This window comes from Camellia sinensis, chromosome 12 (genome assembly GCF_055761805.1).
Source record: "Camellia sinensis isolate YWXY chromosome 12, ASM5576180v1, whole genome shotgun sequence".
NCBI classification, from domain to species: Eukaryota; Viridiplantae; Streptophyta; class Magnoliopsida; order Ericales; family Theaceae; genus Camellia; species Camellia sinensis.
The window spans coordinates 21648490-21664650 of record NC_138972.1 but is presented as its reverse complement, the minus strand read 5'-3'; the positions used below and the strand labels follow the sequence as shown (position 1 = coordinate 21664650).

Genomic DNA, 16161 nt, shown 5'->3' with positions numbered 1-16161 from the left:
AAGGACTTTCAAGACAAGAGTGCAGTTGCATTATAGTCCCCTGCAACTAAGGACTTTCAAGACAAGAGTGCAGTTGCATTATAGTCCCCTGCAACTAAGGACTTTCAAGACATGCCATCAAAACAAGATAGTGGTTGATATACAAATAGGGATAGGCATCATGCTAAATCAAATACTTTTCATCAAACAAAGCGAAACGAGATTCACCAAAACAAGTTTAACATAGCTTTATTAAAAATACCACTCACATAGCTCTTCAAACGTCGGGTTCGAGACGAGTCCAAGTCCTACAAACACATGGCAAGGCCTATTGAATGCACTTTCAAACAAGCTTTATGTGTATACAAATGATTTCGGAAAACATGCTGGGCACTAACCAGGTCTAGGCCGAGGTTCCACACCTCCTTGTCGAGGTGTGTCCCCGAGGGCCACATGCAAGGAAAAGAGGTCGGGAAACTACGGGTTTCCCTCTGCCGATGAATATGAAGAACATGGGTGTGAAAACATGAGAAATATGAATGTTCAATCACAATCTGTTATCACAAATCTGGGGTTTTCATGCTACGAGTTTGAAAACATGGACCTGGGTACCCGTACTTGAAGTACTCGCGGGAATAAACACAAAAACGTGATTCTTTATGCAAGCTTTTGGATCAAACAAGACTTTTCTTGAAGAACGCATGAATGTCGTTTTCTCTTTCTAAAACCAAATTTCAAAACAATGCATGGCTTACAAATCATATCCGATCATGCAATGCAATAACATGAACATAAAAAAATATCATGAGTAGATCAAGAATCTAACCTTAGAACACGGATTAAACGGTTCGATCTCTCGGAATCAAGCTTGAAGACTCACTTTCTCACTCTAAAACTTCTTCTTCCTCCTAGAGCTTCTCTCTGTAAAAGGCAAGGTTATGACATTAAAATGATAAGTGTTCTCACTTGGTTCTGGGCTTAATCCCTCTGCTGGGACACGTGGCAGCGACTGGTTGGGTTCCCCCTGAAAAGGTGGCTGACAGACCAGACAAAGCATGGTGGAAGGGTGTTCAACAAGTAAAGCGGTATGGGCTCTCTGACGGGGCAATGACATCGGCTAGTAACAAGACGTATCTAACAAGCTGTACGGTACGGTGCTCTGGCAAGGGGTGACATCGGCTAACAAAAAGGCTTCGGCGACTAGGGTGACAACGACCTCGGCTAGGAAAGACAACACTTGACTAAGCTGTGCCACATCTTGGCCTAGATGCGCCACACCTCGGTCTAGGTCGTACCACTCCAGGACGAGATCACTTGGGTGCAAGGTAACATCTCGGCTAATGTGACAAGGCAAGGACGGAGGTCAACAAGGGGTTCCAAGATACTTCTAGACTGAGGGTGACCTCGGCTTGGGATAACATCGGCTAACATAACTCAGGCAAGGTGTGACCTAAGTTTTACATCCAGGAAGGAACAAGACAAGCACACAACACTTTAGACAAATCACAAGGCTTCAAAACAAGGCATGGATCTCACTCACTTAAGCGGGACAAGTCACGAACATGCACATGCAAGCTTAACAAACCATAATCATACAGATGCTCATGAACATAATTAAGACATAAAATGTGGGTTCTTACAACTTGTAACGCCCTCAAAATAATAACATTAAACCCAACAAATAAGACATTCATTGACAAATGAAATAACCACATTCTTCTATTCATCAGAGTTTCATTACAAAAGTATTACATGTTAACAACAAAAGCAAGAATGCCCTACGGGCTTACAGCTTTCCAAATTAACACTTGGTACAACAAAAGAGTGCTAACTCATCTACACATTAAGCCCTCGGCTTGAATATACATGTGATACATCAAAAAGGAACTAAAACCACAACAATCTGCTCGCCTCTAGCCTCCCAAGCTATGACCTTGGAGGTGGCATGCTACCTGTACCTGAAAATGATATTCCCATATAGGGTGAGCCACAGCCCAGTAGAAATACACTAAACCAACCATGAACAATGACTAAAAGATTAGCAATTGATAGATGGCCAACACTGATACATCCACATAAATCACGTTTTATGTCATCCGACTTATGAGTCCAAGTTACTTTTCATTTTCCCTTTTTCAACAGATATGTATAAAAACTATATCCCACATTCACAGATAAGCATATAAGCTATATCCACATTCTCAACAGATATGTATAACAACAGTATCCCACATTCACAGATAAGCATATAAGTTGTATCCACACTTCACAAAGATAAGCATATGAGCTCTATCTTCACTTCTCTAGACAAGCGTATGAGCTATCCGGTTTAGAGGTACATCCCCCATCTTCCCCTAAACCGTGGAGTACATCCCCCATCTCCTCCTCTACACATAACGTATACAAACACATTGGTTCTATATACAATCACTCAATACATACAGTTAATGTATTCTATCAACCGTCAAATTCCATGACACATTCCATTGATTAGTTTCCGTTTTCCTAATCATCATGCATTGTCTACAACAATCACGACTATCCTCCACCGATAGCCCAAAGCAGTTATTTCTAAACAGAAAATAAATGCACAAATGGATATTCAATCAACATTTCAATTCGGCGTGTGATAAACAATTCAACTACACCCTTTAACCCCATGCACTCCCAATCTCAACAATTCCATTTCATTTCCTCATTTCTCACAATTAATTATCCCAATTAATCAATCAATGTAATTAGGTCATTTTCCATAATTAACATTACAACCCTTAGGTCCCATTTTCATCAATGATTCAACATTTACTCCATTTCTCTATACCAAACACGCATCTAGGTTTATTATAAATAAAACCCCAACTTTTGTAAAATAACACAAAAGCCCCAAACTTTCACAAAATTACCAAACCAACCCCAACATCTCAAAATACCAAAATTTAAAGACAAAATCCATAGAGAGGAGTAGGATATCCCTACCTCAAATTCGGAGCCCCAAGGGAGAAGATGACAAAACCCAACGTGCTCCAAATCCCGAAATTTTCAGATTAAAATGTAGCCCTCGACGATCAACAACTTTTTTGTAAAGGCCAAAGATGAGCAAATCACTCATACTAGATCAAAACCTAGAGAGAAGGTAGAGTTCTAGAGTGAGAGGCTCAACAATGGTGTTTTTGGAAAAGTAGGAGAGAGAAGAGAAAGTGAAAAAGTGATTTGAAAAGTCAAAACTCGAAACTTAAATCCAGTCGCCCCGCTCGAGCGTCAAACACCCCGCTCGAGCGTCACTCACAGACTCCCGCTAGAGCGTCAACAATCCAGCTCGAGCGGCGGATACACACTCCCAGAACTTTTTACAGAACCAGGTCTCCGCTCGAGCTTCCAACTCCCCGCTCGAGCGGCACTCACACAACCCCGCTCGAGCGGCCAATTCCACGCTCGAGCGTCCAACCCTGCACAGGAAATACTGGATGGGTGCAATTCCTGCTCGAGCGCCAAAACCCCCGCTCGAGCGGACAGGTCAAAATCTGGGCAACTAGTTTTGGTTTCTAAACTCAACCAACCTGTAACAAACCCGCCCAACACATCCTATAACTCAAATACGAAGTAAAAAGATGTAAACAAGATAATAATCAACTACCAACATCCACGGACACACGTCCGGATCACTGTACAACAAGGGTAAATCCGGGATTGTTTTTTAGCTGGGTTTGAACTTTAAAGTCTTTATGAGGACTATACCTTTGTCAATTTCTATTGAAATATAGAATGGTGTCCTATGCATTTGCCGTGCAACATCCCCTTTTTAATGAGAACAATTGTAGACTTTAGAATGTTGGGAACACTGACAATGTCCATGACTTCACGCTTTATTGTACTTTGATTAGGTTCCTATAGTAGATAATATATGTTCCTTGTGGGTTGTTTGGTGCCATTTGAGAAATTTATGACTGGACTTGTAACAAAAGGGAACTTCCAAAGGGAATTGACAACCATTTTTGATCTATTTCCTCTATTGGCTTATGCTACTTCTTTTAGAAATGGTATTGTTAATGCCTCTGTGATATTCCTCTATCATTGCTAATTTCTTAAAGAGCTATGTGTCAGAAATAGCTTACCGAAAAAATTGTCAATTAGGACTGGTTTGCTGAAATTGTTTTGGACTTTTGACTATCCACTGTTAAAGTTTTCAGTCTTTAATGTCTATGCCTTTAGGAGCACTCTAGTTTATTCAACCAATCTTTAATTGTTCTATATCTCACCCCCACCCAATAGTGGCCATTCTTATGTGAGAATTTGTTGAAACTCCAATAGTGATAAAGCATGACTTGAGGAAAATATATAAAGGCATTGTTAGATGCTCTTATGTGAGAATACAAATGAGGAAAAAAGAAAGTTAAGAACAAGCATAAAGGTCAAAAAGAGATGGTTCATAGGTGTTTTGAAATGGGAAGAGCACACAGTAAGTTTGAGAAAAAACAAGAACCAAGAATCTCTTTTCACTTCAATGGATTGAAATACAATAATTTTGGGAATAACAAGAAAGGAGAAAGGACATCATTGATAGGGTATATTTAGACATGTATATGCTTATAAAAATATGTATACACACATGTATATATTGTCACTTGGAAAGAAATCACTACAGTAAAGGATTACTGCTTTTGAAACAATATATGGTCCAGTTGATGCTATGTTAGCTTGGTTTCCGTTAATGCTTACAGAATTTTAATGGAAACATTTTGAAATTTTGCATAATGATGCTAATATTAAATGTAGTTACAACATGCTTTCACTGAGTTTTTGTCACTGCTGATGGCAATGGTCTCTCTCTCTCTCTCTTTGATAGATTGTTATGACATGCTTTTATATGGCTCTTTATTTCTTTCTTTAATTGATGGAGAGTTAAACCTCACCTCCTCTTCTTTCTTTTAACTTGGTGATTAAGAGTTGATATTGTCTAAGCATTCATTTCTTATGCCCTTGTGGGTGCATGCAAGAATTATTTGAAGGTTACTACTTTTGTCAAGCACAAAGGGAAGATTTCTTTCAGCGAGCTAAGCCTCATGAGGGTCACCCTACAATATTAAGGTAAATATCCCATGTTTTGGTAGGTTATAAACTTTGTTCAGCTAACTGACCCCTATGCTGTATGCTATTGGAGGCCATGGGTATGGCATATCACAAGAACAAAAGTACATGCCTTGGCTTCCAACTGCATAGACATTTTAATCCAGTTGAACATTTATGATATGGCTATGTGCATGCTCTGTAGGATGCAAAAACTCGCAAAAGAGTTGGGGGTAGTGATACCAGTTAGCTTCTTTGAAGAAGCAAACAATGCCCATTACAATTCAGTAGCCATAATTGATGCTGACGGCGCGGATCTTGGACTCTACAGAAAGTCCTATATTCTAGATGGACTAGGTACGTGGATCTGGCCGTGGGTTGCAACCTAACCTTTAATCTGCCATGTTTTTAAATTCAAGGACTTGCTTTAATATTTCCATAATAATGTTGCATCATGAAATGATAAAAACAAAGTAATCAATTTAGACCATGATTCTTGACAAGGGTCAGCTTCTCGAGACCGAGCAAATGTTCCGCGACGCCGGTGAGCAGTGGCCTGTTATTATCCCAAGGAGGAGATCCGCCAAGCAGCCCCTAGTACTAAGGTAACAGTTTCTGATCAAATCTCGGCATTTTTTGATTCATACATTTGATCGAACAATTGGTGGGTCTTGATTATTCTTTCTTCATCGTTGTTGTGGGTTTGATTTTCTGTTACATAAATTTGATGGGTTTTTTGTTTTATTCAAATTTTCTTTTCTATATATATATACTAGCGTATGCCCGTGCCTGAAGGCACGGTATAAATAATTGTTATCGCAACACTATTGAAATTTAAGATTAAAATGCAATTATAAAAATCTATTTAATAGACTACACTTTACAATTTCAAACACATCAAATATAAAAAAAAATTAAATATCAAATAAAGCACACCAGCCAATACTCTGCAATTTAAAAGAAATTAAAATTAAAATGCACATCAGTTAGTGTTACTGCTTCCAATCAAATTCTAACTACATAAGAAAAACAAACATTATATTATCATACGCTAAAAGAGTGAGTTAAAACTCTATAAAAAAAAAAGTGGGTCGAAGCTTTCCAGAATATGTATTCTTAACATAAGATGTGTCAATAATGTGTCTTCAAACATGTATTTGCCCAAACTTCCTCCTCATTACTTTCGAAAAAGTCTTTGTATCAACTTGTATGCATCCCCAATGAGGAACATGGACAACAATCTGGTAATTTGTGGAAACAAAAAAAAAATATAAATTGGTATATTTGTTAGAAATATACATATCAAAATACTTTGAGATTGAAATTACCTTATTACATCCCCATCGAAGCAAGCTAGTTGTATTTCTCCTTTTAAGCTCCATAAATTTTTTGATCCAATCCTTAAAAAATCCATATTTACAATTATTTTAACCTACTAAAGTAACCAAAAAATTAAAATAACTTACTAAATTAACCAACCTTCCATACACCTCCTATAATTCTGCGTGGCTTTATTAATTTTTTTAGAGATCACACTCATGTTGCTAATTGCACTCATATTTTTTGTCCTACGTTGAAAAGATAAATATTAGATCATTGAGTACGTATAATGTGAATATTAGTGTGTAATGTTTTCTAGTTTCCGCTTCCCTCTTCGTTCTTCGTGTTCTTTCCGTTATATTATAAGTAAAATTAAAATTTTAAAAATCTATATTCTATAATTAAAAACTTCATTTCCTTTTTCGTTTTCTTCTCTTATATGTTTATTATGATATGTTGTAACTGCAACATGTGTTCAAATTAATGTTCAGACAAATGCATTAACATATTGTACAAATGCTTACTTTAACATGGTTTAGAAAAATATTTTACAATCAGTCACAACAATTGAATAAATATTTTAAAAACAATAACTCATAATAATATACATAAAAAAGAGTATATGACATTATGCAATTCTAACAAAAAATAAATATTCCAAAAACAAACTTTTTAAAAATGTTTAGAAACCATACTACGGGATTTGCATGTTCCTTTCCTTTGCCAGAAGGGATAGCCTTTTCTGTCTCATTTGATATTGCTTTGCGTTTTTCCTTTTCCTTTCCCCATAAAAAATAAGTAGAATATATAATTCAAATATATTTTTAAAATGATAAGAAAATGCATGCCAATATAAGTTACTTGTAGGCTTACCTCACGAATGCGAATAGTATTAAGGTCACGCTCATCGCGGACAACAACATTAACATTTCTTTCTTGAAGAAATTGAATCTATATATACAAAAACTTTAGAGTGATAAATAAAATTTTGTACACATAAATAAGAAAAAAAAATCATTTCTTTCTTGATATTACCGTTCGGCGTAAGTCTTCATCCACCTATAAAGTATGAGGGAAAAAACATTGATTAGAAGAAAAATAGATGTGATAAGTTTAAAATAAATAAATAAATAGGCCTTACATTATAAGAGATGTATTTAAATTTCTATGGAGGGAGAAAAAAAAAAAAAAAATTAAAGAACACTTACTTGACCAAAAATAGTGATATTGTCCATAATTATTGTACTTCAACCTGAAATGTTTGGTTATATAGTTATGGATGTTCGATGATGTATTTTAACAATCACATTAAAATGATAAAATTAAAATCAACCCTAGCAACATGTAGAGTACTAAAATGAGAACACAACAATTGTCCAAATTTGAACTCTTCTTTTCCCCAACTGACTTCAATTTTATGATTATAATTTAGAAAGTCCAAACATAAATGTATGCCACTAAAAAAAAATAAATGTTTAAAGGAATCTCACATCAGCAATATGTCTTACCAATAGAAACAATATATAAAGGAAAAAAAAGTTACAAATCCATGGAAACCAAAGTTATCATGTTCATACTCATTCAGAAACTGATTAAAGATACAATCTGTTCTTGAATGGGATTAAAGTAAAATTGAATCAGTTTCTGCAGATTGATTTTTTTTTTTTTTTTTATAAAATATTAAATTAATTAAGTGTAATATAAATAATTTTTAAAATAATAACCTGTAAAAAAATATCTTATCATTCAGAAACTGATTAAAGATACAATCTGTTCTTGAATGGGATTAAAGTAAAATTGAATCAGTTTCTGCAGATTGTAATAGAAATCCAAACAGTAGGTACCCTCATAACAACATAAAAAAATAATAAAACAAACCCATTTCCCTATCCCCATTCCCTGTCACAAAAATCTCTATAACCCTCTTTGTTTTGTGCTTCTTAATTCTTTCTTTTCTCCACTTTCTGATGAACACAACAGGCTAACAAAATCTATTCGGTCTCCTATTATTCATTTGCTTCCTTTATTCTTTCTGTTAAAGGAGACCAAAGTCAAGTATGAACATGTGTTAAAGGAGACCAAATTATGAATATGTGTTAAAGGAGACCAAAGTCAAGTAATGACAATTATACCGTGTAAAGGATGTTGAGTATGAACATGGAGACCAAAGTCAAGTAATGATAGATTATGAATTTTCTGAATTTGGCTGGGTACGGCAGTGGAACAGCAGGTAACGATGTTGTTGATCAATCAGAATTTTGGAGCAGATAATTGTCAAAACTCGAAGAAGAGAAAAACCCTAAAGTAGAGGGAGACCAAAATTACCTTGCGAAGGGAACAACCAAGGGTGGGAGAGAGGGAAGCTTGCGAGAGGTGATGATGCAGCGGCCGTTTCTGCAAATCAGTTTCTACAATCTGATCTGTTCTTGATCATTCAAAAAATACAACAGAGAGAGGGAGGAGGACAGGAATACCTTGCGAGTGGTGATGAAGAGGAGCGGCTGGGTACGGCAGTGGAATAACAGCAAGTGGAGTTTGCAGCAGGTAACGATGTTGTTGATCAATCAGAATTTTGGAGCAGATAAAATTAAGGGAACAAACTGATGAGAACAGAGAAGGGAGAGGGATAAACATAGAAGAGAGACGTGTGAGAAGAGAGAGATAAAGATGGAATAGAGGGGAGACGTGGGGAAGGAGGAGGCTGAATCTTTGGGCGGGAAGATATATATTTAGGATTGATATAAAATTAAGGGGGTTATCTGAGCCATCCATGTGAATATACAAATGGATCATGGCCCTTGAAATGTCCTAGTAGGACAAATGTCTCTAGGATATTTTCAAAATCCGTTCTGCTTTATTATATAGATATATATTATGAGCAATTGGTGAATTCTTCAATAATGCATCTTTTTGAAACTTGTGAGAAATATTTGGTTCAAAGTTGGAAAATTTTTCAGATCAGATTTATGGGTCGAATTGCTTGACATTGGTCGGTATACCCATAAAAAGTAGTGAATATTTCAAAAAAGATATGCCAAAATATTTAAAAAAATACTCATGGGCGATGTATTTTCCTTGAAATAGATATGCCAAATTTAGAAATTTGATTTAGCATTATCATAATCGAATGATAAGGGGGCATGTGTTTGATTCGGTCCTAAATTAAAATTATATATTAATAAAAGTAGGAAAATTGTCAATGGATATGAAAATTGTAATATAAAAGTAATATAAAAGTGGTTGCTTAAGATGAATCTCTGGTTTTGATTACACTATGATAGGTTTTTAGTCAACAGGGTCATTCTTCCATGAGAAGTGCATAACTCTTGGGAGCTTATTGGGTCTCATTCTGTAACTCTGTTAAAGGCAACCACTACATGGTACACCTATTGGTTATGTTACTCTTTGATCTAGCTTTACAATTTCAAGTCACCAAATAGTCTTTGAACTGTTTGTTAAAATGTCTGACCTAGAAATGTTTATTTTGAAATGATAAAGAATTAAAAATGCTATATGCTGATCAAGTCACCTATTGGTTATGTTACTCTTGGTTTGTTTTCTAACTCTAATGTTTAGGACAATTGATGTGGTGATTACACCCGGGTTTGTTGACAATTGGATTGGGAACAAAACTGCAGGAGCCTCTATTGCTTGTAAATACCAATGTAATTCTTTTTCTAGTTTTCTATTTAAGAATTCTTATTCTAGAAGTCAAAGTCAAGTCTCTAAAAGTCTAGTTTTCATTTTGCATTTCAAGAAGGTGATTTTATTTCTTCTTATTTTTCTGTCAGGTAGGTTTTGTGTTTTTTTCTTCCTTCTTCTTTTTATTTATTTATTTATTTATTTTTTAAGTTACAGAAATCTATCTATAGATTCTGTAAGTGTTTGATGCCATGTCTTTATGTCTGTTTTATTTTATTTTATTTTTGTTTCTTTTGATATTATTCGTTTTGTGGAGTACCAAAGACTCATGCCTGCTGGTGTGGATGACTACTGAGCTTGCATGTGATTATTCTCCTGATCAGCATAGAAGATTTGATGGAACTAGTAACTCTTTGGTAAGTTACTACAAATATTTTCTTTCATATCAGTAATTTCGGTAAAAAATAAATAAGTATAAATATATATTTGTAGTGCGGGTCATGGGTAGAGGATATTCTTGAGAGAGAGAGAGAGAGAGTAGCTGATGATGGTCCAGCGACAAAAGGGGCTGTTGTACAAGCTGTCCGGGTATGATTCAATTGCTTTCATAGTGTGGATGATGGAAACAGTCATGTTTTCATTTGCATATAGGAGCTCATTTGTTTTCTTTGTGTACTTTGTTGGTTATGAAAGCTTGAAAAAGTCTAATTACACATTCACATGCAAAGTGTTTAAAAGCAAAACCAACAGTCATGTCAAGCCTTAGTTAACATCTTAAAAAAAGCCAACAATATTTTTGCTGCAGTATCTAAACATTGAAATGGCTCCTCATTCCCTACCACTTTAGAAAATTCTATCGAACTTTCTTTTGTAGGAGACCCTTACAGGCACCTCATCCAAGGTTGCATTTAATAATATTTTCAATAGATTTGAGATGTGGTAAGGGTTGTTTTTATTTTTACGTCGTAGATAAACAAGCTTCTTCTCTACTATCTCATAGAAATGTAGACTATAGCACTTGGTAAATCACCTATCAAACATGATTTTAATTTAAGGGAAAATCCGCTTTACCCCTTTAGGGTTTGGCCTTGGAGCACTTGACTACCTGTCAATTGAAAATACCATAGACTCCTCATGTGCTTTTAGACCAAATTGCAACACTAACTCCGTAATCTTAATACCTATCTACTTTCTTCTCATTCTCTCTCTTCTGTTATATATAATATATTTTTTTATTCTAATTACATGTTAACCAAATAAATTATTAGCCTATACACCCTAACATTATAATTTATTTTGTAAGTTATATCTTAATTTATAATTTAATCATATTATACACATATAACATTGTATATATAAATGAACAAGTTTTAGGAAACAATACACTGGAGTTATTCAAATTCGAAGATGTATTTTCGGTACTGGAATTGATTTTCAGGACTAGAATGTGTGATGGTAGTGGGTGCTATTGGGTTTGTATAGAATGGTGGGTGAGGGGTGAGGGAATGGCAAGGCTAGTGGGTGAGGGGAGACAGGGTGGGCTAAGTTGGGGAGAGGGGTTGACAGGAGATGGTTGTGGAAGTGAAAAACGATTACAGGGGTGGTGGGTGAGCAATTTACTTCTGTTTTGCAATTTCAATTCTAGTTGCATTTGCCTTTTACTTTATGCTAGTTCATAGCTTTTAAATTTATATTTATTTTTTGTTAACGCTAAAAGTACACTTTATGTTGTAGGAAGATAATGAGTTGCGTCTTGTACCTGGTGATGAGTTGCGGCTACGCTATTTAGGAGATGCAGCTCATGCGGCAGTCAGTAGGGCATGTGGTAAGCACTTTTTTTAATATAATTTGTTATTTCTTTTGGTTGTCATCTTTAGTTTTTGATTTTGTTTTAATTTCTCTTGGTTAATTTTTCCATTGAGAAGTTGTCATATAAAATGTTGTCCTCACCCCACCTTGCCTCACCATCTAGTGTCCAAACACCGCCTACTGGTGTTTCAGCCTCAGCTGCGAAGAACAAGGGGATGGATAATTACAAACAGGGGAAGTATGCCGATGCCATAAAGTGGCTTTCTTGGGCTGTGATTGATTCTTCTTGAGAAGACTTGTGATGCTGCTGCTTCCATGGAGGTCTTATCTAGCAGGGCTTCATGTTACAAAGAAGTTGGGGAGTATAAAAAGGCTGTGGTAGATTGTACAAAGGTATATAATAATTCTTTTGTGGTGAAGAATTTTTTAAATTCTACTTGCAAGGTTGAAGATTTATATTTAACCAACTCATCTAGTGTAAAGATTATAGCCTATGAATTAGTTTTAATTGTTCCTTAACATGCTACTGTTAATTTGATGGCTTAAAAGTTACTAAGAGTCATATAGTTTGGAGAGTTGTTTGAAGGATTGATGGGTTTGGTTGCCGTGACAAACATGGATCATGGGAAAATGATAATTTTTTACTTGAATTTTCCTAGATCCTACTAGTCTGATTAGGTAGATTTCACAATAGCTCTCTAATCCACTTGGTGGATTTCTCAAACTGGAAGGCCTAAAATAATCTGTGTTACATACATTTAAGAATTCTATTGGTGTAAGTTATTGGATAGTGACTGATTTAAGTGATGGCAACCAATATAGTGCAATGTCTTACGATTCTGCTTATTATATGGACAATGGATCTCTGTTAATTGAAAATATTAAATTGCAAATTGCAACAAAAAATATCAAATTGCAATCATGAATCATCATGCTTTATTGAGTTGACCTGTTCTTTTTATAACACATAGTGGACTTCATGTCTCTCTATATTCCCATGTGCCTATTATATTTGATAGCAGTGGAATTTGGTAAGGTCTTTAGAGTACAATTAAAAAAAGAATTAATTGTAGTTTGATATGGAGAGGCAAACTGTGTGCTATACTTTGATCCCCAGGCTTGATGCCTTGGGGAATTTGAATGCAATGCTTATCTTCTTCTTCTACTTCTCTTTATTTTTCTTTTAATTTATACAATATCAGGTCCTTCTGAACTTAAAATTAGACATTGTTAACCTTCTCCTACACTTAAAATACTATTTGATAAGCCTAAATCCTACTCTCCTCAGACGTCTTAGCCTCATACCAAAAAAACTAAAAACTCAGCCTAGCTACTGTCCACATGCATGGAACACAGTACCCAAATAGCCAAAAAATCCCTACTTTATTCACAATCTGCCTAATTCTAAATACCCAACTGCAGTCCCAAAAGTATAGCAAGAATTTTCTTTAATTTCCAGTGTTGTCTCCTTTCAAAACATGGCCAACTCTTCCTAAATTTATGTTCTTAACAGTAAAGCATCAGCATATATGGTATATTTAAAGTGATATATATGGTATATTTGAGGGACTAAAGAGTGTAATTTTTAATTGAGTTTTCACATTAATGGCACACATAACATATTTTAGGATTGTCTGAATTAAGTTCTTTCTGTTGATGTTGAATTAAAAACTATTTTGGGTTGTCTGAATTGGTTTCGTTCTATAATTGTGTGATTATTGTTGGATTTGTTGAATTGTTGTGTTGAACATGTTTTTTGGTTTTTTTCTTTTTTTTTTCTCCTGGTACATGGGAGGCAGTAGCATAGGTGGAGTTCTGCTTGTGATAAGACTTACTTGAGTACCCTTGAACTCATACTCTCTCAGTTCGTTGGTGTGTGGTTCACTATTCCAGATTATTTACATTTAGTGATTTTTAAAAAATTTGTGGAATTGACTTTGGCATTTGTGTTTTTATGTTGTTTAAATTTTTTTGTTATGATATTCTTGTAGTACTGCCATTTACTTTTTGATTAGTTACATTGTCTATCACACTGTTGCGCTATTGGTGTCTGCTAATGCTTGTTAATTTTATGAACTTATTGTTTGAATAGGTTTTGATGCGTTATATTAGGACACTTAGCACCTGTAGTTTGGATACTTTGAAGGACTTCAATTATGAAACGGTTGAACCGAGTACATAAATGGTCTTAGGGAAGAGTTGAGCAGAATACTCACATTAGCACAACAAGACATTTCTGTAGTTGACAGGGAGAGTTGAAGAGAAAATGAGATGGTCTGAGGGGATTCATCAAGCTGTAGAAGCCAAAGAAGGTGTCAAAATTGAGGTATCCCTTGAGGTTTCAATCTTTACAGAGTTTTTCTTTTACATCAAAACTTTCTTTCTTATTGTACTCAAAGCTATATTATCCTTACACTTGCTAGGCTCAATTCCTTTAACCCAGCAAAAACCATCATTGATGAATTGATTACAAAGATTCAGTGCTTTTATATTTAATCTAATCATAACAAACTAATCTAACCACGGTTTAATTCTAACAACCTAACTACTTGAAACAATTATGCTAGTTCTCTTTATAACACGTGAGCATGACTAAAGCTACAGCCCTATCTGTTCTGACTTTAGCCGCTCTGGCTACGGCTGGTACTGCAGCCTTGTTGTGTTGACCTGGCCTAGTCTTGCTGCAGCTGGGGTTGCAGTGGCCAGCTCTGGCTTATGCTCTATTTTGATATAATGTGTATCTGTCACATTTACATGTAGTGAGATTTGTTATTATACTTATATAATAATTACTGAGAAATATATCATGCATCCATAATCATGTCATATCATCTAAAATAAATTTTTTTCCCTACTCAGCACAGCAAGTTAATATATATATAATTTAGGTAAAAATAAAGTGGTTGGTGGATTCTCATCATTTATTGTGTTCATGCCAACAGCTACAAAATTACAATGGATGATTCATGTTTTTCTACTTCAAAATCTTCATTGACAGTGTGCCAGTGTAATTTTGTTTCCCTTTCCTGCCCTCTTAGCAGCCCAATGCTATTATAACTTTAATATTCGGATCCATCATGATTTTTCTTGACTTTTTATGTTATTATAATTTTATGTCTATAGTTGTTAACTGGGTAGTTTAGTTGTGGTTTCACTAATAGATAGCTTTTGCTAGAAAATTAAGTATCTTATCTTATCTGTTTCACTAATTGATTTGTGTGTCTTTCTCTTTGTAGCTAGCAGAAGCAGCAAAAGCACAATTTTCACGTGATTACAATGATAACCTTGCTCTTGTCCGGGCTTGTGAGGCCTGGAAAGAAGCTGAAAGAGACGTAGCTGGATATGAATATTGTTGGAAGAATTTTCATTCTGCTCAATCAATGAAAGCTATTGATGCTCTGTGAAGGGAGTTCTACTCTTCCCTTAAGGAATATGTTTAAAATTTTAATGCTAAAGTGGATGTGAATTGGATGATTATATAGATTACAAGCGGGTTTTTAATTGAATGAATATGTAGTTTGGAATTACTTGTAGATGAAAACTTATAATAGTTGCTGACTTTAATCAAACAGGTTCAGAGTTTTATGATTTATATAGTTTGTTGAATGTTCATGATTCAGGTGAATTGTTGGTTTGATTGATTATTGTAAATTACAGATTGTATTGAATAGATTGGATAGATTATTATGAATTACAGATTTATTTTATTGCATGTTGGCGCAAACATTTCTTTTGGCGACCAAAACTTTTTGGTCCTAGAATGTCACAATTGGCGACCAAAATTTTTGGTCGTGGAATGTCACAATTGGCGACCAAACTTTTTAGTCGTGGAATGTGATAATTGGCGACCAAACCTTTTGGTCGTGGAATGTGACAATTGGTGACCAAACTTTTTGGTCGTGGAGTGTGATAATTGGCGACTAACATGTTTGGTCGAGAATATGTCACTTTTCGTGACTAAAGTGTTTTAGCGACTAAATAGATTAGTCGCAGTAATGATATATTTAGTGATGAAAAATTTAGTCGGCAAATTTAACTTTTTCCCGACTAACAAAAGTTTTGGTTGCTAATTACTTTTGCCGACTCTCAATTGGCGACCAAGGTGGCGACCAAAAAAATTGGTCGCAAATAGCTTTTGTCGACTAAAAATTGACTTTTGCCGACCAAATTTTTAGTCGCCAAAAATGCGATTTCTTGTAGTGAATATTATCGACCAATCTTTTTGGTCGTGGAATGTATTGCTGACCAAATTTTTTGGTCGCGGAATGTGACAATTAGCGACCAAATTTGTTGGTCGTGGAAATGGGTGACAATTGCCGACCAAACTATTTGGTCGTTGAATGTGCG

The 16161-nt window shown here is 35.2% G+C and overlaps 1 protein-coding gene and 1 long non-coding RNA gene across 3 annotated transcripts; one reads left to right on the top strand and one right to left on the bottom strand.

Moving 5' to 3' along the window:
- The first annotated feature begins 3674 nt into the window (after positions 1-3674).
- On the top strand, positions 3675-15415 carry LOC114284797 (uncharacterized). 2 transcript variants are annotated; one of them, XM_082898153.1, is made up of 7 exons: positions 3675-5064; positions 5249-5648; positions 10322-10421; positions 11740-11830; positions 12007-12207; positions 13907-14140; positions 15051-15415. In XM_082898153.1, the coding sequence occupies exons 2-5, from the start codon at positions 5533-5535 to the stop codon at positions 12102-12104; spliced, it is 405 nt and encodes a 134-aa protein (XP_082754279.1). In that variant the 5' UTR covers positions 3675-5064; positions 5249-5532; the 3' UTR covers positions 12105-12207; positions 13907-14140; positions 15051-15415. The 2 variants fall into 2 exon arrangements, with proteins under 2 accessions (XP_082754279.1, XP_082754280.1); XM_082898154.1 differs by having other exon boundaries at positions 11931-12207.
- On the bottom strand, positions 6495-8745 carry LOC145804405 (uncharacterized). The gene is made up of 5 exons (XR_014346058.1): positions 8689-8745; positions 7572-7615; positions 7399-7422; positions 7237-7314; positions 6495-7142 (listed from the first exon to the last, which is right to left on the bottom strand). It is a non-coding gene; the product is annotated as an uncharacterized LOC145804405 (long non-coding RNA).
- Positions 15416-16161: the final 746 nt, after the last annotated feature.